This window comes from Durio zibethinus, chromosome 11 (genome assembly GCF_047325235.1).
Source record: "Durio zibethinus cultivar Kanyao isolate XHJ-2024 chromosome 11, ASM4732523v1, whole genome shotgun sequence".
Taxonomy (NCBI): domain Eukaryota; kingdom Viridiplantae; phylum Streptophyta; class Magnoliopsida; order Malvales; family Malvaceae; genus Durio; species Durio zibethinus.
The window spans coordinates 14,848,939-14,873,486 of record NC_143172.1 but is presented as its reverse complement, the minus strand read 5'-3'; the positions used below and the strand labels follow the sequence as shown (position 1 = coordinate 14,873,486).

Genomic DNA, 24,548 nt, shown 5'->3' with positions numbered 1-24,548 from the left:
GGAGCAATGCATCTAAAAAGAAAGAGGATGTCCAAGTCATAACTCATGGGGATACCAAAATGGTAATTTTTTCCCATACTATCCCCAACCAACTTACCATCCTTACTATTTGACCATAAACCATGTTTTTCAAACCCCTACACTTATTAACCAATGCCACAGCAAGGGTTCCAACAAAGTTTTCAACTTTAAGTGCCCATTCATCCATCCACAAACCACTCCCACTCAACCAAATAATCCAAATAGTTTTCCAAAAGGGTAAAAAAATAGTCAAGAAAAAAAAAAACCCCATTGATTAAATCATATGTTATATATTGACCTGTATCCCCTATTTCTCAAGAAATAGCTTATTACACCTAACCATCAGGAACTGTTAAAACCTCTATATCCGAAGTGGTACAATACCAATGCTAAGTGTGAATAAACAAGCAATATCGTGGATGATAGTGAAGTGTGACGCATCAAGAAATTTGTGAATGAAATCAAAACTCTTCTTGAAAAAGTATTTGATGTTTTGGTAAAAGCTAGTGCCCTCCATCTTATACCTCAAACTAAGGTGATGGCTAGACAGAACATAATTTAAATCAAAGTTACAAATATCATATGGGAGAAATAGGACACTTCATTTAGAATTTTGATGTATTATATCAATTGCTGTAAAATATGATGGATTTATCTTTGATTGAGTTTTTCATTAAGAGTGATGAATATTCAGTGAATGCCACATGAAGTTTAAGGAATGCACCTTTAAAGGTCATGCTCAAGCCAGTGACTATATTTTATGATGAAAAACTAGCTTAGGAAAAAGAAGAATGTCTTTTTGTTCCAAAGTCAATTGTGACTATCAATGTCCCGTATCTTTATCCTTATCAAAATAGTAGAGCAGTGCCATGAAAATATGACTGCAGAGTTATAGTCTAAAGAATAAATTATGGTTCAAGTTTAAGCAATCCAGATACTATTAATATTATCAAAATGGGCAGTATGACTAGGAGTGGATGGTGTTATACATCGAAAACCTTAGAAAAGATTCAAAAAAAAAAAACCAAAATAAGAAGAAGAAGTGTTAGAAGAAGAAAAAAAGATTCATTTAACAACACCCAAAAAATACAGTATAAGAAGTCAATTTTCGAAGAAGAAGCTTGCAAGCTATTGAAGTTGATTAAACATAACAAGTACAGTGTTTAATGAGTCTCGACATGAAGTACTTGAAGATATTAAGATAACATTAGAAATCGGGTCATGTACATTTATTGTAGAATTTCAGGTCATGTACATCTCACCATCATATAGTTGTTTACTTGGAAGGCCATAGGTTCACATTAACGATGCTATCCCATCTTTTTTGCATTAAAATATTAAGTTCATTGTTGGAAATAAACATGTTTGTATCTTTAGAAAGAAAGATCAACCAGTGAAAAAGCCTTTAAATACTCTATACATGGAAGCTATCGAAGAGGCATTAAAATGCTCTTTCAAGTCTTTTGAATTTGCCAATATAGCTTACATTGGAGAAGGATCAAAGGTACTAATTCCATGCTTATCAAAGGTTACAGAGATGGTGGTCAAGCAAACAATTAGGAAAATATGGTGTTATGAAAAAAGTTTAGAAGTAAGATTACAAAGAATCAAGAAGCCATTGAGGATAGTTGAAAACCAAGAAAGATTTAGGTTAGGATATAAAGCTAATGCAACAAAAAAAAAAAGACTTATGGTTGAAAAAAGAGAGATAAGAATGGCTCACCTCAATGGACGTGAATTGAAGAGTGAGAAAATGGTTTTCCCTTACCTTTATGATACCTTTCACTCAAGTAGATGTATCTTTCCTAAGTCATTTGATATTGTGAGGGGAAAACCCACATTAGACATAAAAAAGGCTATTTTCAAGCTAGAGGTTAGCATAGTGAGTGAGAAAGGGATGGCAACTAAGGAAAAAAAGGTGTTTGTATATGGATGCCCACTTGAAACTGAGTTAAATAATTGAAAAATGATAAAAGTTGCTAGTTGTCTTTAAATCTCTTTCAAAGTAATATAGTGAGTTTAATTCCCTAATGCTTCTGCCCAAGAGCATTTGAAGGTTTCTGTGTATAGGCTTATCTTTTTTTTTTAATAAAATCAGTGCTTTTTCATTTTTTTTTCTTTCATTTAAATTTTCCACACCCTTGTACCCACCTATATTTCTTTAATATACATTTTTCAAGTATCCAAATAATGAACATGAAGATGACCATGACAATAATCCAAAATTTGACTTCGAAAATCTTATTAATGTTGATGACCTTGATAATGAAAAAAATTCAAATGATTACACTTTATCCCCTAACTTGTTAAAACTAGTAAAGCAAGAAAGAAAACCAATTAAACCACATGAAAAAGCTCTAAATGTAGTAAATTTAAGGAATAAAGAGAACAAAAAAAAAGTTAAAGTGGGTACAGCACTCTTATGTACCGAAAGGCAAAAGTTGGAAGAACTGCTTCATAAGTATATTGACGTGTTCACTTGGTTATACCCAGATATGTCGGGGCTAAATACAGATATTGTAGAACATCGATTGTCTTTGAAACTAGAATGCAAGTTAGTGCAGCAAAAATTGAGACACATGGAACCAAAAATGTTGTTAAAAATAACAAAAAAAAAATGAAGAAATGGTTCGATGAGAGGGTTTTTTGAAAGTAGCTAAATACCTAGAGTGGGTGGTTAATATAGTTTCAGTCCCTTAAAAAGATGAAAAAGTTTGAATGTGTATCAATTACTGAGACTTGAACAAGGTAAGCCTAAATGATAACTTTCTATTAGCTTATACTGGCACTCTGGTAGACAATACAACAAAGCATTCCATATTCCCATTCATAGATGGTTTTTCGGGATACAGTCAAATTAAAATAGCTTCTATTGATATGGAGAAAACTACATTTGTGATGATATGGGACACATTTTGCCACAAAGTTATACCCCTTTGAACTAAAAAATACAAGAACCACTTACCAAAGAGCAATGGTAACCCTTTTTCATGATATGATGTATAAAGAGATAGAAGTATACATGGATGATATGATCGTGATGTCTCATGAAGAGGACGACCATATAGTCAATCTTAGAAAGATATTTGAAATGTTGCAAAAATTTCAACTCAAATTGAACCTGGCCAAATGCACATTCGAGGCCAAATTAAGAAAATTGTTAGGTTTCATGGTTAATAAAAGAGGAATTGAGGTGGATCCTAACAAAATACATGCCATCCAAAATTTGTCCCCTTTACGGATGTAAAAAAAAAGTAAGAGGGTTTTTAAGAAAATTAAACTACATTTTTGGCTTTATCTCTCAACTCACTTTCAAGTGTGATCCTATTTTTAAGATGCTTAAAAAATATCCTAGTAAATAGAATGAAGAATGTTAGTGTGTTTTTGATAAAATCAAGGAATATTTATCGAATCCACCAATTTTGCTGCTATATATCATAAGAAGACCTTTGATTTTGCATCTAACGGTGCATGATAATTCTATGGGATTCGTATTAAGAAAAAGAGATGAAACAGGTAAGAAAGAACAAGCCATTTACTACCTAAGCAAGAAGTTCACTAATTGCAAATCTAAGTATTCTCAGTTGAAAGAATGTGTTGTGCATTAGCTTGGATGACCCACAGACTTAGGCAGTATATGTTGTATCACAAAATTTGGCTGATAACAAAACTAGATCCTCTTAAATACATCTTTGAAAAATCATCTTTGTTAAAAAGAATAAAATAAGACAGGTCATGCTTTCCGAATACAACATTATGTACATAGCATAAAAGTCAATCAAATGGAGTGTAATAACAAAATTTCTCACAGATCGTGCTACTGATAACTATGCCCCTATAAAGTTTGACTTGCTTGATGAAGACTTGATGACTATCTTTTAAGTGGAAAAGGTGGAGACCATAGGAAACCATGGAGAATGTTTTTTATGGAGCTTCAAATGCCTTAGGGAATGAAATTGGGGTAGTTTTAATTTTTCCAAAAGGAAACTGCTATCCAAGGCTAAATTTTAACTATACTATTAATGTGGTAGAATATAAAGCATGCGTCATAGGTTTACAAATGGCAATTGAAAAAAAAGATTGGCATATTAGAAGTCTATGAAGACTCAACCCTAGTAATTTTTTAGTTACAGGGTGAATGAGAAACTAAAGACTTAAAGTTGATTCGATACCAGAGGTATATTACCGAATTAATCAAGTAGTTTAAGGATGTTTAGTTCCAATATGTCCCTAAAGAAGAAAACCAAATTGCTAATGCATTAGCAACACTGGCTGCAATGTTTAAGCTAAATGCAAATACAAAGATTCGACCCATGAAATTGAACATATATAAATCACCGACACATTGCTCAAAAGTTAAAAAAGAGGTGGATGGATGACCTTCATATTATGACATTATGCAATATGTCAAACATTGACAATACTCAGAGCATGCATTAGAGAATAATAAAAGAATCATTTGAAGATTGGCAAGGAGATTTTTCCTTGACGGATAGATTCTATATAAGAAGAGTCGAGATCAAATGCTATTAAGATCTATAGATGTTATGCGGGTGAAAAGAATATTAACAGAAGTACATGAAGGGATTTGTAGGGCTTATGCAAATGGTTACATAATGGTCAGACAAATCATGAAGGCAAGCTATTATTAGTTGACAATGGAGAATAATTGTATTAGTTATGCCAGAAAGTGCCATAAATGCCAAATTTATGTAGATAAGATACACACCCCTCTAATTCTTTTATATGTTTTAGCACCACCATGGTCATTTTCTATGTGGGGAATGGATGTAATTAGGCCATCACCCCAAAAGCTTCTAATGGGCATTGATTCATTTTCATAATGATCGATTGCTTTACAAAGTGGGTTGAGGCAACCTTTTATGCTAATGTGGCACGAATAGTGGTATGCAAGTTTATAAAAAAAAAGATAATGTGCCATTATGGACTTCTAGAATAGATCATTTCTTATAATGCTCACAACTTGAACAATAAGATATTGAAAGAGGTTTGTGCTTAGTTTAGAATTAAATTTCACAACTCAGCACCATATTGCCTAAAGATGAATAAGCTAATACAAGCTGTAAATAAGAACATCAAGAAGATAATAAAAAAAATGATTAGCCCCTATAATGATTGGCATAAGAAGTTGACATTTGCACTGCATGCTTATAGAACTTCAGTTTGCACTTCTATTGGAGCCACCCCATTTTCACTAGTATTTGGAATAGAAGTCGTGCCACCAATTGAGGTAGAAATTATTTCATTAAGAATCTTGATGGAGGTAGAATTAGAAGAAGCTAACTAGGTTCGAAGTCACTATGAATAATTAAATCTTATCGAGAAGAAGAGATTAACAGCTCTTCACCATGATTAAATATACCAAAAAAAGATTATGCAAATTCATGATAAAATAGTTCAACCTAGGTGATTCCATGAAGGAGAGTTGGTTTTAAAGAAAATCCTTCTGATCCAGCATGAAAATTGGAGAAAATGGATACCCAATTGAGAGGTTCCATATGTAGTAAAGAAAGTTTTCTTCGGTGAAGCGTTAATTTTAACAGAAATGGATGGTGACAAATTGCCAAACCAAATCAACTCATATGCTATAAAGAAGTATTTTGCATAAAAAAATGAAAGAGAAAAAGGGAGAACTTAAATTGAAAACAAAAAAAATGGCAGTTTAGGTTTAATAGGGATATCTAAGTTAAAAACATGAAAATGTGACTTAGGCACAAGAAAGTGTCAGCATCAATCTAAGATCATGTCACACTGGGGCAAAGTTTGATTTGATGTGTTTTAAAAATCAAGAATGTCAAATGGCAAGATTTTCAAAATAGAAATTTTGGATACATGTCTAAAGTTTTAAATGTTTGCTATTTCAAAATTAATTATCCCCTTCACAAAAAACTACTTGTATATCCTTTAATAATGAATATCTTTTTTCTTTGGCTAGCCTTATTCTCTATTGTGTTTCTTTTTCAAACAAATAAAGGAAACATTAATGCATCGCATTTAAAATTGAAATCAAGAAAGGTTTGACTTGACAATACTTGCATTGCATTGAAAAAGAATTCAAGGGAAACATGAAAGAATGAACAAAATGAGAATAAAAGATAATTGAAGAAAGAATTGATTCTTTATAGGTTTGAAAGAATGAATTTTTTATTGTTCAGTTGTTAAGATTTTGATAGGCCAATTCCAAAGTTGAATGTTGGAAAGTTGAAAAGGAAAAAAAAATAAAAAAAAAGATGATCTTCAAAACCTTATTACCATAATAAAAAATGCATAGTACTGCTTTATAAATAATAAATGTAAAGTCTAGACTAAATTTCAAAGTTAAAAGTGTCTAAGCCTTCAATTGAATTTTTTTCCAAAAGACGTGGACCTTTGATTTAAAGAAACTTGTTAGATATGGTTTCTAAGATCTCTGAGCATAATCTCTAAATTTTTTTCAGAAAAGATTTTTTAAAATTGTCAAGCCTCAATGAGATGAGCTTTTTAAACAGATTTTTTTCCTAAGTTGTCAAGGTTTTAATGAAAAGAGCTTTTCAATTAGAAATTTTCCATAAAATTCCTTTATTACAAACTTCAGTCTTTTAAATAAATTTGACTCATTATTTTCTTTAAATTAAACTCAAAACTACTCCTAAAACAAAATTTTCACATGAATCAAAATGCCCAATTGCTGTCAAACTCTTATGAAAGGAACCTTTCATTATTTTTTTTTTTAAAGTTGTCAAGCCTTTGATAAGAAGAGCCTTTCAATATTTCATTTTTAAAGTTGTTAAGCATCTAATGATAGGAGTACCAAAAAAAAAAAAATAAAGAGCAAAAAACAAAGCAAAATAAAATTTTTTTCTTTTCACTTTAGATAAAATCGTTATCTTTGTCTTTGTCCTATTCTTGTTTCTCAATAATGTGCAAAGAAAGACTACTATAAACACTCGATTTTATTCGAATTATCGAAAATAAGGCTTGATTTCAATTGAATGGATAGTGGGCCCAAAATTGAAGCCCAAATAAAAACCCATGTAAAGGCCCATATTTTTTAGTTTACGTACTTATTTAGCTTTTAGTTTACTTTTGTTTGTTTAATTTATTAAAATAAAAAATAAATTAAAATTAAAATTAAAATTAAAATTGATTTAAAAAAAGAGAAAAGAACCCGTGATTGTGGTGCCATGCATAGCACCAAGTCTCTCTGGCACCCATGAGTCATATCTTTGACAACCACCCTACTCTCTACCCACTCACCCTTCCCTTTCTGGCCATGGCAGACAACACCAAACTTTCAAGAAAGTTGGCTAAAGGCCAAAAAGGGAAAAAAATAAAACCTTTAGACACGGTAGCTACCTTGGCAGTGGGGAAGTCACAGACAATCCCTTTGAAAACCCCTCAAAATCTTAAAAACCATGGGATCTGACACCCTTTCCCAGCTTTAAAAATTTAGAGCTCTAACACACTAGAAAGAAAAAAAAGAAAAGGAAGAGAGAACCATCTCTGCCAAAATAAGCCCAAAGAGAAATAAAAAAAAAACTTTATAAAAAAAAAACTTTCTTCTAACTTGCTAAACAAAACCAAAAAAAAAAAAAAAAAACCCAAAATCCACATCCCCTGAAGTGAGAAACTAGTGCCAAAAAAAGAAATGAACCATAAAAAAAATCAAAAAATAATAAAAAAAGGTTTTTGGTTGAAAGTTTATAGGCTAATTTAGGAGCTTATTAGTGATTTCAAGGAAAAAGAAGGTTGGAACGAGAATCAAAAGGTTGAAAAGAGTTTGTAAGTGGCTTTGGAAGTTTTCTGGGGACTAACATGGCAGCCAATGATCGGTTACAATAGTGGACCACAATGGCTACTAGTCATTTCCCTTGGTTTTCACACTCGCTGGTGAGACAACTCAAATGTTTTTTAGTTGTGCTTGAAATTTTTTTTTTTTGAAAAGGAAGTTGAAATAGTTTGAAAAAAAAAAGGTTGGGTTTTATAGTTTTTTAAAAAAAGGACTAGAATCGAAATGACATCGTTTTAGGAGTGAGAAGATTTGTGCGAACCTAAGACCCGACCTAAAGATCTGCATGACCTGATAACGTTAGAGTTTACTAGCATTGACCAGTCTGACCGAATCAGTATTGAACCAAACTTGAATGGCTTGAATCACATAAAAACCATTCAGATTGCAAAATCACCTGCTAACTATCCCAGACCATTAACCAATCCAGTTAGGGTTTTTTCTTTTTAATTTTCAGATATATTTTTTTAAATATTATTTTTATTATTTTGAGTTTTTTCTATTATTATTGCTTATGCAAGTTTAAAATTTTAAATTCATTAACATAAATATTTATTTATTTTTAATAATAATAATAATAATAATAGTAAAAACAAAATATAAGTGAAGATAAACAATGAATAATAAAGTTTCAATTCTTGATAATTTTGTTAAAAATTTTAAAATAAAACCTTGTAAAATAATATAATAAATAACACCTAACGAAAATATTACCAACAAAAATTCATACTTAAAAATTTTTAAGACATTGATAAAAATTCTTCTTTTCTTCAAAAAAAATAATAATAATAATAATAATAAACCACTAATAAATTAAAAAAAATAAAATAAAATGTGTATATCAATATATTGTTATTTTCATTGTATGCATGATATTGATTTTATAAAAAATAAATACGAGCCTTTGAATACAAAATTTCATGGAAATCCTAATAATGATTACTAAGAAATGTTTAAGTGAGAAAAACTCTTTCAATGTTATCAACATATTGAAACATTGTAACAATTTTTTTGATAACAAGGTTATTAATTTATTTTTCTTTAACAAACTACATTAATCTTCTAAAATATCATAAATTTTTTTAAAAAAAGAAACATGGTTGAAGTAACAAAAGTGAAAATAAAAATAGTTAAGAGAATTATTTTTAAATACCAAAATTAAGATCTTTTTGTCAAAATTAAAGAATAATGTATAATTAATTGATACTGTTTTTTTAATGGGTATTGTAAGGTACTAATAATTCCTCACACGTAATTAATTTTCAAATCCAGACTGTTTTTACAGATAAAAAAGTTATTTTTTTAATAAATTTTAATTAATTTAAGATTTTATTAAAAAAATAAAGTTTTAATAGGTAACTAATTATACTTAATCAAAAAAAGATTGGTGATGATTCTATTTGTTTTTAAATTCTTCTAGCAATCTCAAAACCGTTATAACAATCGTAAGTGTTAGATTCTAAATCTCAAACTTGTTAAATGTCTCTTAAAGTTTAAATTCATATATAATTGTTCTATACTTTTCTCGTCTGATTTAAAATGGAACAATTTAAATAGCATATTCTATTTTTTAAATGTGGAAGGCATTCTTTTCTTCTTTGATTAGTGTTTCACTGTTTCGGTTCCCTTGGCAAATAAGTTGGGTTGATTTTAGGCCTATAAAGCCGTAGGTTTTAACATCATTTTTTTTTTTATTTCATTATGAATAGCTGTTGGGATACTTCTAAATAATTTCTCACACCCTTCATCTGACAAATATTTGAGGGAGGGAGAAAATTCAATGTCTGATTACAGGAGTTCCAGTGAAACAATTAGTGATTAAGGTTAATTAATTTATTAATTTTGCACTTTATCAGAAGGATTCCCAATTCTCAATTCCCAACTCGTGTTTTTTATTTGTTATTTTTGTTTGTTTGCAGTCGCAGATACATCGCAATGGAGAAGCGTGCTATTGTTTACCTTAACAATGGTGATGGCTACTGAAATCTTGGTTTTCTCCATACTAACGACGGACCGGATTTCTACATCGCTGCTATGTGTCATGGCTTTGATGCTTGTTTATTTATTTAATCTGCTTCTGCTGGTCATCCTCGTTTTCTTTGAACTCGACAAACTTGTCTACACTCGCATCAATAGTCTCTCCCAAGCCCTCCAAAATGACATTAATACTCCCTTGCATGGCTTCAGAACTGCCATTGATACTCACTTGAAATGTTTTGAACAGTAAGTACTTTTTTTTCTTAATAAATTTCATCAATCTACTTTTTTTTTTCTTTTATTAGTGCCTTTGAATTATAATGAAATGTTTTAACTTCTTTGCAAATTTTAAATGTCATGGATGGCCCTGAACTAATATTAAAACATTCCCAAGCTATTTGTTTAATTTTAAAGTTCAGTTTTAGCTTTCATTGTTTATAATTTGAAAATTAAAATGTCACTTAGGATTTATACTTTTTTGGCATCAATCATCATACTACGTAGCCTGGAAATTTGTCAGAAGTGTTGAATGTTGTAACCATTTAACACATTCTATATACTATTCTCTAATGACTATATATCACCAGAAAACTCTCAAATATTCCATTAATCGGTTTCAAAGTCTCAGAACTTGTAACTGATTTTCTTGATCCGGTACAAGAAATTATCAATAATTGCATTGATTCGATGCAAGAAAAAGTAAAATGTTTTGTGGATGAGAAAATCTGGAATGTTTATGCAACAAGGAGAAAAAATTTGGAAGAACGGATGGAAGGATGTTTCCCCAAAATCAATTCAACCATATGCCAAGAGTTGCAGCTAATACCAATCTTTGTTATAGAGGATCACCTCAAAACTTTCTGTGTGGTACGCCATTGTAGCATGCCCAACACCTTCTTTATTCTAAATTTCTTTTTATGCTTAAAATTACTAGGGATCAAACCTTAATCTCTGGAATTAATCCTCCAGTATTCTATCAATGGACTACATGACCATTGGCTTTTCTGCTGTAAATTAAACTTCATTTTTACTTATTATCATATTATCTGTAATTTTCAGGTTCTTGCCTCTCTCGAGATACTCGCATTTGTGCCTGTTATTTTTGGCCCCAATTTGGTCCTCTATATAGGTAAGACTAGTATCAAGATATTAAGCTTGTCCTTTTCTATTTTCTCCATTTTTTTGAGGCTCCATTTGTGTTTTCCTTCAGCAATTTTATGTATTCTGCCATTGTTCTTGTATCATTGTAGGATATCTGTCCCTTGCCACTCTGCCAATATGCATCATGTTCTGAATTACTATAGGAAGCAGAGAGCTCCAGTGAGCCTGTGAAGAATCAAAGCAAACACAGACAATATTTTCAATAATCTACAATGGTATATAGACAAGGTCTTTCTAATGATACTCATTATATGTATCTTACTCCTATATGAATTTGGGAATAAATAAATTCTTATAAGTTACTAATTAATCCTACAATTGAATTGGTTTGATGGTTTACATTAACAAAATAGCATAACAAGGTGTACAAGTTTTGAGTGAAATTCTTACTTTACACGCAGCAAGTAGTATTTGTTGCGTATTTTGCCCTAACAAAGGTTTAGGTTTGTCAGTATCTTTGCTCCTCATTATTTTGCATTTGCATTTATAATTTTGTTTGATAAGAGTGAGGGGTGGTTGGTAAAAGGGCGGAGCTAAATGGCTCCATTCAAAAGAAATTCTGAAATTATATATGTGTTTTAAATAAAACCCAAAGAGACTTTATTGATTTAGTTTATTTGTTATTGAGAATATCATTAATTATATCAATTGATTGTCATTATAAGAATATTTTCAGAGATAAACATTTTGAAGAAAGCATTGAGACAAACAAATAAAAATTATGAAATTATATGTGTTCTAGATAAAGCTCAAAGAGCTTCCATTGATTTGGTTTATTTGCTGTTGAGATTAATATTGATTATATGGATTGTCACTATAACAATAAAGAGAGTATTTTTAGCAATAAATATTTTGAAGATAGGTTTGCTTAATAGAATGGAAGATCAATGCTTAAATGATAGTTTAATTACTTATATTGAAAAAGATGCGTTCAAAAATATTGATAAAAAAATTATTGTATAGCGTTTTTAAAATATAAAACCATATTAAGAGCAATTGTGAGATTTTTAACAATTATAACTCGATATAAAAGTTTTAGTTTTTATTTTAATTATTAAATTTTTTTTTTTTTTTATAATTTAATATATTTGAACTAAATCACTACCAAATAAAATTTCTGGTTCACCTCTAGTTGGAAGTGAATTGAAGGTATTAGATTTAACAGAACGAAGAAGAAATATGGAAGGCCAAAAAGACATGTTTCTAAGCAGAGCTTTTTTCATTTCTTCTTCTACTTTAGGGGTTTAGGGTTTAAATTCAAAAAGAAATGAGTTTTATATCGATGTTTGGTAGTTAATTTTGTTATTATTTATTTTCTATTTTTAGCTAGTAAAATTTTGAAAAAAAAAAAAATAATCTTTATATATATAAAACCAAGTATAAATTCTCATTAACGAAAATCAGATAGTATAAATTAAGACTAAAATGTAAGGATTATTAGTCTGTAATGAAATGAATACATGACAATTCTATAATCAATCACTTGTGGAGTATAAAAAAATTTTTTCAAAAATCCTTGGGTCTCTGTTGTTGGTAACCTCTAAAGCCATCCTCTTGCATTACAGAAGATGTGGATTGAGGTGGCAATTGGTGGGTTCGGGGAGGTTCTCGTTTCGCTTTGTATTTTTTTGTTTTTATTCTAAGTTGGGTACACCTCCGCTTCAAACAATTTAGAATTTAGAGTTAAAGACGTTCTGAATTAGTCCTTATTAATTGAGATTCAGATTTTTTTTTTTTTTCAGTTTGATCTGATTCGAATCAACTGCTACTTCAAGTTTTTTTTTTTTTTTTAATTCAGACTTTTTCTAATTAATCCGAATAAAGATTTGGTCTCAAATAGTTTGGAATAGTTTAGAATTCAGATAAATATCAAATGCATTCAACCCCAACTCTCTCACAGGAGATGACTAGAATTCATGCAGTCGGAAGAATAGAAAGTGAAAAGGAGGAAGTAGAGAAATACCTCAGTCAACTCTTGAAGGTGGTAAAGAGAAATACACTATGTTCCCAAAGCAACACTAGCACTTCATTGCCTTGCACTCACCAGATCTGTATGACTTCAAAGTTATAGCAAAGAAGACAGATAGATTGGCAAATTTTCAATTCTGGTATCAAACATTTTGGTTGACATATTTTATGTTACAATAAGAACAATGCAGTTGTTGCTGAACACCAACCGGTCCTTGCATTGCTGTACCATAAAATAAACTTGACAAGTACATGCACCAATAGATTTATGAATCAAAACATCAATCAACTGGACATGTCCTTGGAGGAAAATTATTCTATTTCAGACCAAAGGTGCTTATATCAGTGCAAGAACTCCAGGGAAGAGCTTGGAATTCTGATCGAATAAGATGAAGTCAGGACATGGTAGATTTCATGCCACTCCTTAAAAGTCAACCCACCAAGACAAGTCTAATGGCTTCATGATTTCCGCCTGGCCAAGCTTGGTCCAAAGATATCAGTACGTTGAATGTCAATTTGGCTCCTCAATCCATTATTTTTCCTTAACTACGTTACATGCTCACTTTTCTCATCTGTGTAGCCTGATGCCTCTCCAGTTCTTCCAATTAAATATGGCTCAGGTGAGGAACTGTTGGCATGCATTTCAAGAACATGATAAGACCGAGTAAAAAAAAATTCTGCTCCAGATTTAGCTACTCCTTTGACAAGAGAATCAGGGTCTCTGTCACGCAATTGCAGAGCCTTCTCTGTTGCATTAGCTAATGCAAGACTGACTTCATTATTCTAATCTCCATTCTCTGCATGACATTACAATAAAATAAATTATCCCTTTATGCCTGTAATGCTGTTATCAAACAAAAACTGCAGTAGAAAAGAGTCTTTTTACATTTTGTAAGTACACTCTCCCAATTGGAAGACCTCCATTTTTTTTCTTTTAATTAAGGAGAAACAACAAAATAGATACAAAGTAGAAAGGCATTGCTCAATAACTAGTCAAAATAGATCCATTTCGTTAAAACAATTGCAAAAAAAAAAAAAAAAACTATATAACATAGCTCTACGGGTAATACTGGTGCGCCTATAATTTTATAAGCAAAAAGGAAACAAACAAGAGAAGTATTATGCAAATCTAGTTTCATTATAACATTCAGTATGAAGAGAGAAAAAAAAAAAACTCAAAACTATTACAAATTTGGCAGGAAACAGCTCTATACAATGAAGAGATAATGCATGCCATAAAACTAACATTCATATGCATGGAATATGAAGGCTAAACAAAAAATTTCCGATGGTTTTCTCGATCTGAAGCTGCCAATTTAAAATAGGGATTATATTGTTTTTGGCTTTTGGAGTTGATCATAAGGAAATATATATAATCCATCAATGTACTTTTTGACATTCTTTTTTATAAAGCACAAACACAGTAGCTTTTATTTATTTATTCTTTTAACAAAAAGAGTAGCAATTCAAATTCCACCAATAACGGAATCAAAAGTTAGGGAAATGTACCTTGCAGTTCAAAATCTTCGACATATCCAACTTTAAGAAAGGAAAACCGTGCTTAAAGTAAAAAAATTTATACATGTACTTTTTTTTTGGATAGTTAAAATTAATATAAAAAAAAAGAGGTAAAAGAATCCTAACACTCATTGTTTGATTAAATAATGAAAAAGAAAAAAAAATGATTTATTATATTAGTTTTTTCCCATTATAATCTTTGATAATCTTTGTTATTATTATAACATTTTCATGTTTATGTTAATGTATTCCATGTTTTTAATTTTCTTTTATTTCTTTATAAAAATAATCATCAATGAAATTTATGGAATTCATAAAAATAAAAATAAAAAATTAGAAACAATAATTTATTGATAAATGATATTTTGTATTCTCAATCTAATTTTAAAATTTAAAATCATACACTTTTAATTTTAAAAAATTAATAAAGATATAATAATCATTTTGTATTTTAAAATTTTTATTTTTTTTCCTTTTCCTTCCTTTCCCCCAATTTGGGGTAATTAAAAAATAAAAAAAGTTGCGGGAAATTAAGGGGAGCTAAACATACATTTCTTTTTTTTTTTATTTTTATTTATATCAAATACAAACAAAGAAAAAGATTCCTTATTTCCTTTTGTTTACTTTCCATTCCTTTCCTTTCTCTCCCCTATTTGCTTTTGTTTCCTTTCCATTCCTTTCCTTTCTCTCCCCTTGCCTCAATCTAAACATGCTGTTAGATATCCAAAATGGAAGCATAGAAATTCTAGAGATTTAACTACAGGTACTTGTATATATGACTAGAGAGTTTCTCCTACAAAATTTCAAACCATATCATGTCTCCTCAAATTTACTCTATTTTTACATATCAGTATGCATTTGTAGAATACACATAAGAAAACCATTCAGTAGAAGTCCATAGCAAGGGATGTGAAATAGTAAATATAATTTCCAACTGAGGGAGCAACCATCTATAATAGTGGAGTTAATGTTCAGAAGATCTCAAATATGCATATATGGCAAATAAAGCCAACAAGCATCTAAATCCATAGACAACCTTTCCAGAGTATTTCTTGATTTTTCTCCCTTTTTTCAGTTGAAAGAAGACAAACGGACAATTATATAGCAAGTTCAGCAGAGCAGCATTGCTGCACGTATCATCTGACCATGAAAAATTTCACAAAATTGACAAATATTAAACATACAGAGGACAAATTAACAATTTAGAACAATCCATGTAAGTAAGAGACTCAGCGGGCACGCTCCAAAAATAGCAAAAATTTTTGTTATATCTTTATTTATCTATTCTTATTATCTATTTTATTTTTATTTAAGTTCAGAAAAATAGACTAACTCTAGGACAAAATAATTTAAAGCTGTTTGGTTTCACAAAGCATATAAAGCTGTTCAATTTTAATATGTTTATTCAGAAAGAGGTATTGCATTAAACTGAAAGTTGCGGGAGAAGCATTCATATGGCCATTCCCATTACACCATAAAGTATAGTTTCTTGAACTGAGCAATCAAAAAAATGAAATATATAGATAAATAAACAAGAAGATACAATGCAGAAAAATTAGAGAAGGAGGGGACCGGCAGAGAAACATAACAGTCAAGATAGCTTAAAGAAAATTAATTTAACAACTAGATGAATAAAACATATATTAAGAAAAGTTTATGGTTATGCGCCTGTTGAAAGCTAGCATGGCTTCAAATGCAGTAATACTGGTGCTAAGAACTCTTTGCTATCTAAAAGTGCAGTTTGCACACAGGAGACAAGGATGAAAACATCACAATGTAAAAATGCAATATTTTTGTTATCAACCCAAAGTCTTTGACTTTCTAACATAAAGGGAATCTATGAGCATGTCTCAGAGGTTACTTCAGGAAAGTTAGCAAGTTTGGCAGGGTTTGGTCTTTCCATGACAAGAGTGTAGGTCCTTTTCCCATCAACCATGACCAGTTCCTTCATCTGATGAATCATGTGAAGGTAGCCAGCCGCACCAATGGTTGCCATAATAATAAGTGCATCTTCTAACATCATATGATGCATGCAAAAAGTTACAAGCTATTAAGACAGACCAAATCAGCACACACCAACACCAGTAGCATCTCAGCTAAACCAAATGACTAACCTAGTTACACTTGATAGCATCTCAGCTAAACCAACTGACCGACCTAGTCACACTTGAATTATCAGGATGTAATTCTTATCTAAAGAGATGGTAAAGGCTATAGATTAGCATTGACTATGTTGTACAAGAGATAAGATTACATCAAGTAACTTATCATCTAAACCTTCCTCTGTGTATATATATATGTATGTAACTTATCATCTAAACTTTATATATATATATATATATATATGTACTACACATACCGAATAGATACAAGCTGAATTCTTCTAAAAGCCTTTTGTCTTTATATGGTATCAGAGCCTGGTGAGCCTAACAACACTTCCAATCAAATGGCATCAACTACTACTGCAGCAAATAGTGCTACACTAGCCCTACTTGAAGTCATTCATATTAACTCAGCCACTCAACTCCCACTTGAACCAAACAGTAGCAACTTTCCCTTCTGGTATCTTCAGTTTGATACATTTTTAATTGGTCTAGACTTGATAGGCTGCGTTAATGGTACTCATCCTTGCCTTGCATCAACCACCACCATCAAAGACACTATTGTTTCCAATCCAGAATACTCAAAATGGATCAGACAGGATAAACTGATATCAATCACCGAATCAGTGACACCAATGATAGCAACTTCCAAGACTTCATATGAAGCAATGACAAAGCCGACCAATCTATTTGCTAGCAAGACCAAATTGAGAATCACGTCACTCAAGAAAAAACTGTCCTTGTATACACAAGGAGACAAATCAGTGGTCGAATATATGCAAGCAATGAAAAATATTGCAGATCAGCTGTCTCTGGCACAAGCACCAATAGCAGAAGATGACCTGATATCTTCGTTCTCAATGGATCTGGGTTGGAGTTCAGAGAAATTTCAACAGCAGTAAGGGCAAGAGAGTGTGCAACATCCCTTGAGGAATTGCATGATAAACTCACCGACTTTGAAGCAGTGATCAAACAAGAAGAACTCCTAATAGCACCAACAGTGACAGTCAAGATGGCAAAGAAAGGAGAAAGTTTTGAACAACTGAAGCAGAAAGGTAATAACCTTCGAGGTAATGACAATAACAACTCCTATTCACACAACAATTACAGTTCTGCTCGGAAAAAATTTAACCAATTCAATGTCAGTACAAGCAACAACAGACCAACATGTCAACCATGCGGGAAATTCGGTCACAATGCCAAGGTTTTGCAGGAATTGCAAAGTCTCATCAATGCAGAAATTAGTTGCAAACATTGCTCAAGTTTCAGGCATAACTAACAATCAAAACTAGGTAATGGAATTTGGTGCATCACGTGTTACCACTGATCTCAACAATTTGTTTCTTTATTCTGATTATGGAGGTCCTGATGAAATATATTAATTTTAATTAATTTAAAATAATAATTTATATTATTTAATAAAATTTTATTTATTAAATATATATAAATATAAATAATATAAATATGAATACAAAACTAATGATATATTAACTGTTCATATTTATGTTTTTAATAAAAAATTTAAAATTATATTCATTTACTTATTCATTTTTATAATATAATATTCATCTTTATTTTCATTCAAAAAAAATCAAATTCACTATTAAATACAAATAAAATTAATATTTCTGAATTCGTCTCTTGACAGTCCTTTTGAAACACTCCACTAAGTCAGAGGCCCGCGTCATCTCACAGATTAAATCCCAAATCCATCACCTGAGCAGCTGAGCTCCTGGTAAACTCCTTTAGTTGGCAATAGCAGAAGTTGTTAGCTTTGACTCCCGTCCGTCGCCAAAGAACTTTGGCAAAGGTTGAATACCTTCAATTTTTTTCCCAAACATACACACTAGTTTAGAAACATAGTTAAGTGGTTAATCTTCTAGAATATACCATGTTTTTAGTACTATTATTTTAAACTTTAATTCATCCATGTCATGATTAATTTTACTTCAATTAGTATAAAACCTAAAATTTCTAGAAATCTAAACAAACATTTTTGCTTTTTTCTTTTTTGCCTAGATACATAAAATATTTTTGAATAATTACTAAGATAAAAATTATATAAATATAATACAAATAGAGTTGAAAGATTAATTAAATTGGAAAGTATTTTGACATCGTCCAAGTTAAGTTAATTTAATGTAGATACTAAATTATATATTTCAAAATTTAATTTAATATTTTAAATAATTAAAGTTAAATTTAAATAATTTTGACCAGAAAAATTAAACTAAGACAACATTTACGAATTATTTTGTAAATATATTTTTACCTTAAAACTTTTTTTTTTCTAAAATTTTTAGATTATTTTGAAAAAAGTACACTATAAACAAGTTGGTATACAAATAACAGGTATATCCATAATATCTAACAGGTCCTCTTTTGATCAAAAAAAAAAAAAAAACACGGTCATCTTTACAAGCAAAACCAACCAACCAAAGTGCATACACGATGTAATACAGAAGAAGGAACATCTATCAGTAACAGTAATAGGAAGGATGAGGAAGCCTTCATATAAGTAGTGCACACGCGAGAATGAAAGCAACAGGGCAGTTGGCAAAAGGCAATTGGTGCTTTACGGTTAGAATAAAGATGAAAGCTTACCTACCCAGTTTCAGATGCCCCCTTTTCAATTTGTCCCACAAGTATTTAGCACCCCTCATGTCTGCAGAAAATTATTGCCATTTGTAGGTACCCAAATAACACAAACTCTGTAAAAGGATCTCTCCATCTGCTATCAATTTAATGCAATCATCCATCTAGCGGAAGCACATGCAACAATTCCAGAAGACATGATAATAAATATGCCTAAAAACTGTCTTTTGTAGGTGGCAACTACTATTTTATGAAATTAAAAAAAAAAATTGGCATAACAGCAGCTTGTAGCAAGCAGGTTGTATATTTAGCTACTTATCCAATGCAACAAAAATTCACCTTTACAGCCAAAGAGGCACGGCCGTGGCGAGAAAAAAAAATAATAATACGAAAGATCATACTAAAACCCCATGAATATTGGGTGCAAACTAGACAAGCAAAACGAAACCACAATTTTTCCAACCATTTGTAAATGAAATTGGGCAGCCCAATCTCCCTGACCAAAAGGTTATAGGAATATTTCTCTGTTTTCTCTTTCATTCATAAGCCTTTTCCCAATCATCTACAACCTCCAATGGCTCTGTTTCATTAAAATCCCCACCAGACACCCCAGCTGAATTTGAATTGGCAGCATTTGAATCTATTCCTGAATTTGGTAGCACCCCAGCCTGCTTTGAAAGATCTTCAGTTTGAACTGCTCCAGAAGATGAGCCTACACCTGTTTCAGAATGAAGAACACTCCAGCGGTTAATTGAAGCAGCAATTGGAGCTTCCTTGCCTTTCCATACAGAACCTGGGTCTGAACTGCCACCAAAAGACTCTTCACCACCCCATGAATCTTCCCTCCAACCAAGCTCCGGCACTACAGCCTTCTTCCATGGATTCGACTTTAAAGCAGGACTTGGTCCTGTTCCTCCCCATGCATTACTAGCAGGTGATGCACCTGATGCTCCACCACTCTGAACAAAAGTAACAGCCCCAACATAAACTGATCCATGATCCAATCTCCTCATTGCCGTTGCAGCTCGTGCAGGATCACTAAATACAGCCAATGCATTCTTGTCATTCAACCAAACAAGTTCACACTCCCCACCAAACCTCAACACCAATGCACTTATATCTGCTTCTCGGGGCAAATCTAGGAAAGAAACAACAAGCCTTGGATCCATGTCTACCAGAGGATCAAAAATGAGAGGGTGTAGTGCCCCAATACCAGTTGACCCCTTAAACCCAATGATACGAGGTGGTGGTTTGGATTTGGGAGTAACATGAACCACGATAAAACGCTTGGGCTCCCAACCAGCAGCACTAATAGCAAGCTTCCATCTTTCAGCTATTATCCTGACTGCATCTCTCTTATCCTTCAGCATTGGGCAGAACACATGAACCTTCAGACCAGTTGTTGTTCCTCTGTTCTTGCCAAGTACCAAAACCTTGCATCTCTCCTCTATAGCTAGAACCCACTTCGGATCACGCCTATATAGGTCGGAAAGTAACTCAGACGTAACTGAATTCTCACCAAAATGAAGACCATCCAAGTTGGGTGGAGTAATGTCAAACGCATCTGCAAGAACCCGTTTGCGCTCCAACTTGGCACATTCATCATCACACATAAGCTTCCTTTGGCCAAGAGGAATCTTCTTGCCAGTTGATTCCACTGGTTGAAGGGGCACTGGCAATTTTTGGATAATAGAAGCTTCAAAAACTGTATCAGCATTGAACCCACCTGTGCAGCCCCCAGCATCACAAGGAACAGTAGCAGTTATCCGGCCACAAGAACACGTGATTGTGACTCGAAAATCACACCTAACATCAGGACATGGTGCAGAGGGATGACAAGGTGCAGTACAAGTGTGCCTGCAGTCTCTCCGAGGGGCACCGCATGTCTGCCCACAGGAGGTCCTCAAACCTGGTTCAGCTCCAGAAGAGGCATCACATGGCTCTGGGTGACATGTTCTTCCACATGCATGCAACCCACACCGCCTGGTCTTGCCGCAGAGCTTGTTGCATCTGATATCTTTTGATCCACAAGGAACGTTCCTGAGAACAACATGTCCTCCAATGCACTCCTTTGCCACAGGTACAGAACAAGGTGGACAATCTCCAAAATGGCAGCTGTGAGAAGACGAATGACCACAAGCCTGCGGAACTGGGCATGGAAGTTGACATGAAGGAGGTGGCGTACCACAAGGCAATGGAGGAGGGATTGAAGTTCTTCCACAAGCACATGTCAAATCAGTGAAGATTGTTTCCAAGCATGGAGGGCAGTGGCCACTATGACAAAGAGATTCACAGTAATGCTGCCCACATCTCAGCTTTTTCCCACATGCCATTTGGCAAAAGTGTGGATCCCAATCGCCAGAGGGAAGATTATTTGAGTTTGAGAGAGGACAACAACGTTCACTACATCGATGTCTACCGCAATTCTTCTTATGCCCACAAGGCTTGTCACATGTAAATCTCTCATTTTCAAGTGTTGTTCTGCAGCATTCCACCTTCCTAGAAGTTGATCCACATCGGCATTTTTGGGTGACAAGAACTGAACAAGGCGGACAATCCCCAGCATGACACACTTGGTCACATTGGTGCACTTGACAAGGAAGGAACTTGGCACACATCTCTGAACAAGTTGGAATAGGGTCCAAACAACTTTGCCTTTGCTCTTGCAAGCTTGTTTTCCCACAGTAACAAGACTTGATCTTGCTTGGCATAAACTCACAATCCCCACAAGGTCCAGGATGGCAAATCTCAGCACAGTAATGATTACAACATCTAAGCTTCTTTCCACACGTTGAATTACAAGAAAAGATACCTTCTTCTGCTTTCACTTTTCCCTTCACAACCATGTCTCCACATATGACAACTTCAACCCTTTTCTTGCAGAAACAGGGGGCATTAATTAGAACCTGGCAAGGATCACAAGGTCCCACATGGCAAATCTGCTCACACAGATGACGCCCACACTCAAGAAGTTTATCACAGCGCTGACCACAACTAAGAACCGACTTTCTATCAGAGCATCTGGTCGTAATAACTTTCTTCCCACAAGGACACAACCGTGGTGGAGCAAAGGCCTTACAAGGAGGGCATGGACCAGGGTGACACTGCAAAACACAAACATGAGGACAAAGTTCATCCTTCATCACCCCAGCACCTATTCCATGCTCCTTCTCAAGTGGTTTTCCACACAGCTCCCCACATGAATGTGGTGTCAAGTACAAATCTGAAGGCGGGTCTGTCCTCTTCCCACAAAAGCAAACATATCGTATCTCCTTAGAGGATGTCAATTGCACAGATTGACAGCCCGGACAACGCCAATTAAAACCCTGATTCTTCTCTGCCACTAAATCAACAGAAGTGGGTGCCCTCGCCCACTTCTTAATACAATTGAGGTGAAAAATGGAGTAACAACTGGAGCATGACCATATGGGGGCAGACCTCCGTACCATATCATAACAAATCATACACTCAATGGTGCTCTTTATAAGCTTGTCCTGAATTTCTTGCACAAGCTGTGGCAAATTTGGATCAATCTCCTTCCTCACCACCACATGATTCTCATTCCTTTCCTTTTCCCTATCTCTTCTATGGTTGGTGGACCGACCAATTTGTCCATACCTATTATCATTTCGAGTTGAGGTGTGGTTAACATCAGGGGTTGAATTAGAGGCGGTTGGTGAGCTGCTTATAACGGTGGTGGTCATAGACGAAGATCCTCTAGGAACCCATTCTTGACGAGTGCTTTGAGAAGGGTTTCTTGATCTATTTCGGCCCTGAAAGCTCATGTTTTTGTTCTTGGAAGTCCACAAACTTTGTAAATCCTCTTGAATTTTTTTGATGAAACAAAAGATTCAAATACTAGCTTTAGCTTTGATCCTCCTCCTAAAACTGGGATGACCCCACCAAGTCAAAAATATTTATCAATAATCCTAGCAATCCCTAGGTTCCAAATGACAGACAGATAAACAAACACACAAGAGAATCAAATGAAAATCAAAAATTGATTTTCAATTAACAGAGAAACATCAGTCACTTACCTCAAAGCCAACTAGAAAATCCAAAACAAAGAAAACACAGATCCGGAATAACGAAAAGAAAGCGGAAGAGAAGAAAGAAAAGACAGAAATAGAACGCACCTGAATACCTGATCAACAAAATAAAACAAAAGCTTTTCTTTCTCCTGCGGGTAAAAGTATTGTTTAATAAGTGGGGTTCTTCCTTTCTCGGGAGAAAAACCAAAGCGACCCGACAGAGGTGATGGCAGAGATAGGGAGCGTATATATAGGGGAGAGATTGGCTTGGGGCTAAAGAAAACGAAGATTAACTCGTCACCATAAACGTTACGACAACCGTGCTCATGACCAGATGACTCCCAAGTCTCAGGCCCACACTTTTTTCTCAATCAAGCAAGCATACGGTGCACATGCGTCCTTGCTGCCCACTCAAGTGCAAAATGACAAGTCTCAACTCAACCCCCTTAACTAAGCAGAATCCAGGGCTGTTGGGCATGAAGTGGGCCTGAGGCCTGACCATCACTTCTGGTCTATTGAGTATATTGGACGAGGGAAGACCTAATTTCACATAATGATAAAAAATAGGCCCAATATGTACTAAGTTGTTTCAGTTTATGTGATAAAAATAGAACTTAACCCAAAATTGTCCAACAAATCACTGTTGTTGAAAATTTTTCAATGGCCCAAACAGGCTTTTGGAATTTGCAGTCCAAATCGTAGACTCGGAGGAGTGGTTAGTTTGGACTTTGGAATTAAATTGGCTGACATCTATGTGGTCGAGATCAGTCTCCTGTCTCCAAGATAAGTTTGTTGAATCCTCTAGCTTGTCCCGACAACTGTATCAGAGCTACCCCTAGTTGTCCCTTTGTCACTCGATTCCATGCAAAAAAACCTGTCTATGACAGTTACCTCTTTTGCAGCCATTCCTTGTCCATGACCACTCCCCTGTTACTTTCAACTCCAATTTGGTAGGCTGTTGTGCTCTTCTACCTCCTACGATCTAGCTTGCAATTTACTCCAAATGTTACAGCAATTGATAAATAAGTATTCATCTTATGTCTCGACAATGAAACATTTACGATTAAATTTTGGGTCTCCCCTCACCTTTTTTCAATAACGAAATTTGAAGTCTTTTACTTCTTAATCTAGTTATCATAAAAATTTAAAAAAAAAAAGTAAAAATTTAGTTTCGAATTAATTTTTTTTTAATAAAATTTTACTTTCTTTTGAAAATAAAAAAAAATAACGAAATTTGGATAAATAATTTTTCCTTTTTTTTGTTCAGACACAAAATCACTTATTATCTGACTTACCAATTGAACTAATATTTCTTTTTGTTTTTCAGTATTCGAAATTAGTGTTAATATAAATTATGATTTATAAAATTCAAATACAAAATCACTT

The 24,548-nt window shown here is 33.2% G+C and overlaps 1 protein-coding gene and 1 long non-coding RNA gene across 3 annotated transcripts; one reads left to right on the top strand and one right to left on the bottom strand.

Annotated features, from left to right (window-relative positions):
- The first annotated feature begins 9,286 nt into the window (after positions 1–9,286).
- On the top strand, positions 9,287–11,624 carry LOC149516141 (uncharacterized). The gene is made up of 4 exons (XR_016346385.1): positions 9,287–9,633; positions 9,730–10,033; positions 10,847–10,916; positions 11,038–11,624. It is a non-coding gene; the product is annotated as an uncharacterized LOC149516141 (long non-coding RNA).
- Positions 11,625–19,309: 7,685 nt separating this feature from the next.
- NFXL1 (NF-X-like 1) lies at positions 19,310–23,381 on the bottom strand. Of its 2 annotated transcripts, none has more exons than XM_022882338.2 (2): positions 23,268–23,381; positions 19,310–23,070 (listed from the first exon to the last, which is right to left on the bottom strand). In XM_022882338.2, the coding sequence occupies exon 2, from the start codon at positions 22,914–22,916 to the stop codon at positions 19,668–19,670; it is 3,249 nt and encodes a 1,082-aa protein (XP_022738073.2). In that variant the 5' UTR covers positions 22,917–23,070; positions 23,268–23,381; the 3' UTR covers positions 19,310–19,667. The 2 variants fall into 2 exon arrangements, with proteins under 2 accessions (XP_022738073.2, XP_022738072.2); XM_022882337.2 differs by having other exon boundaries at positions 19,310–23,019.
- Positions 23,382–24,548: the final 1,167 nt, after the last annotated feature.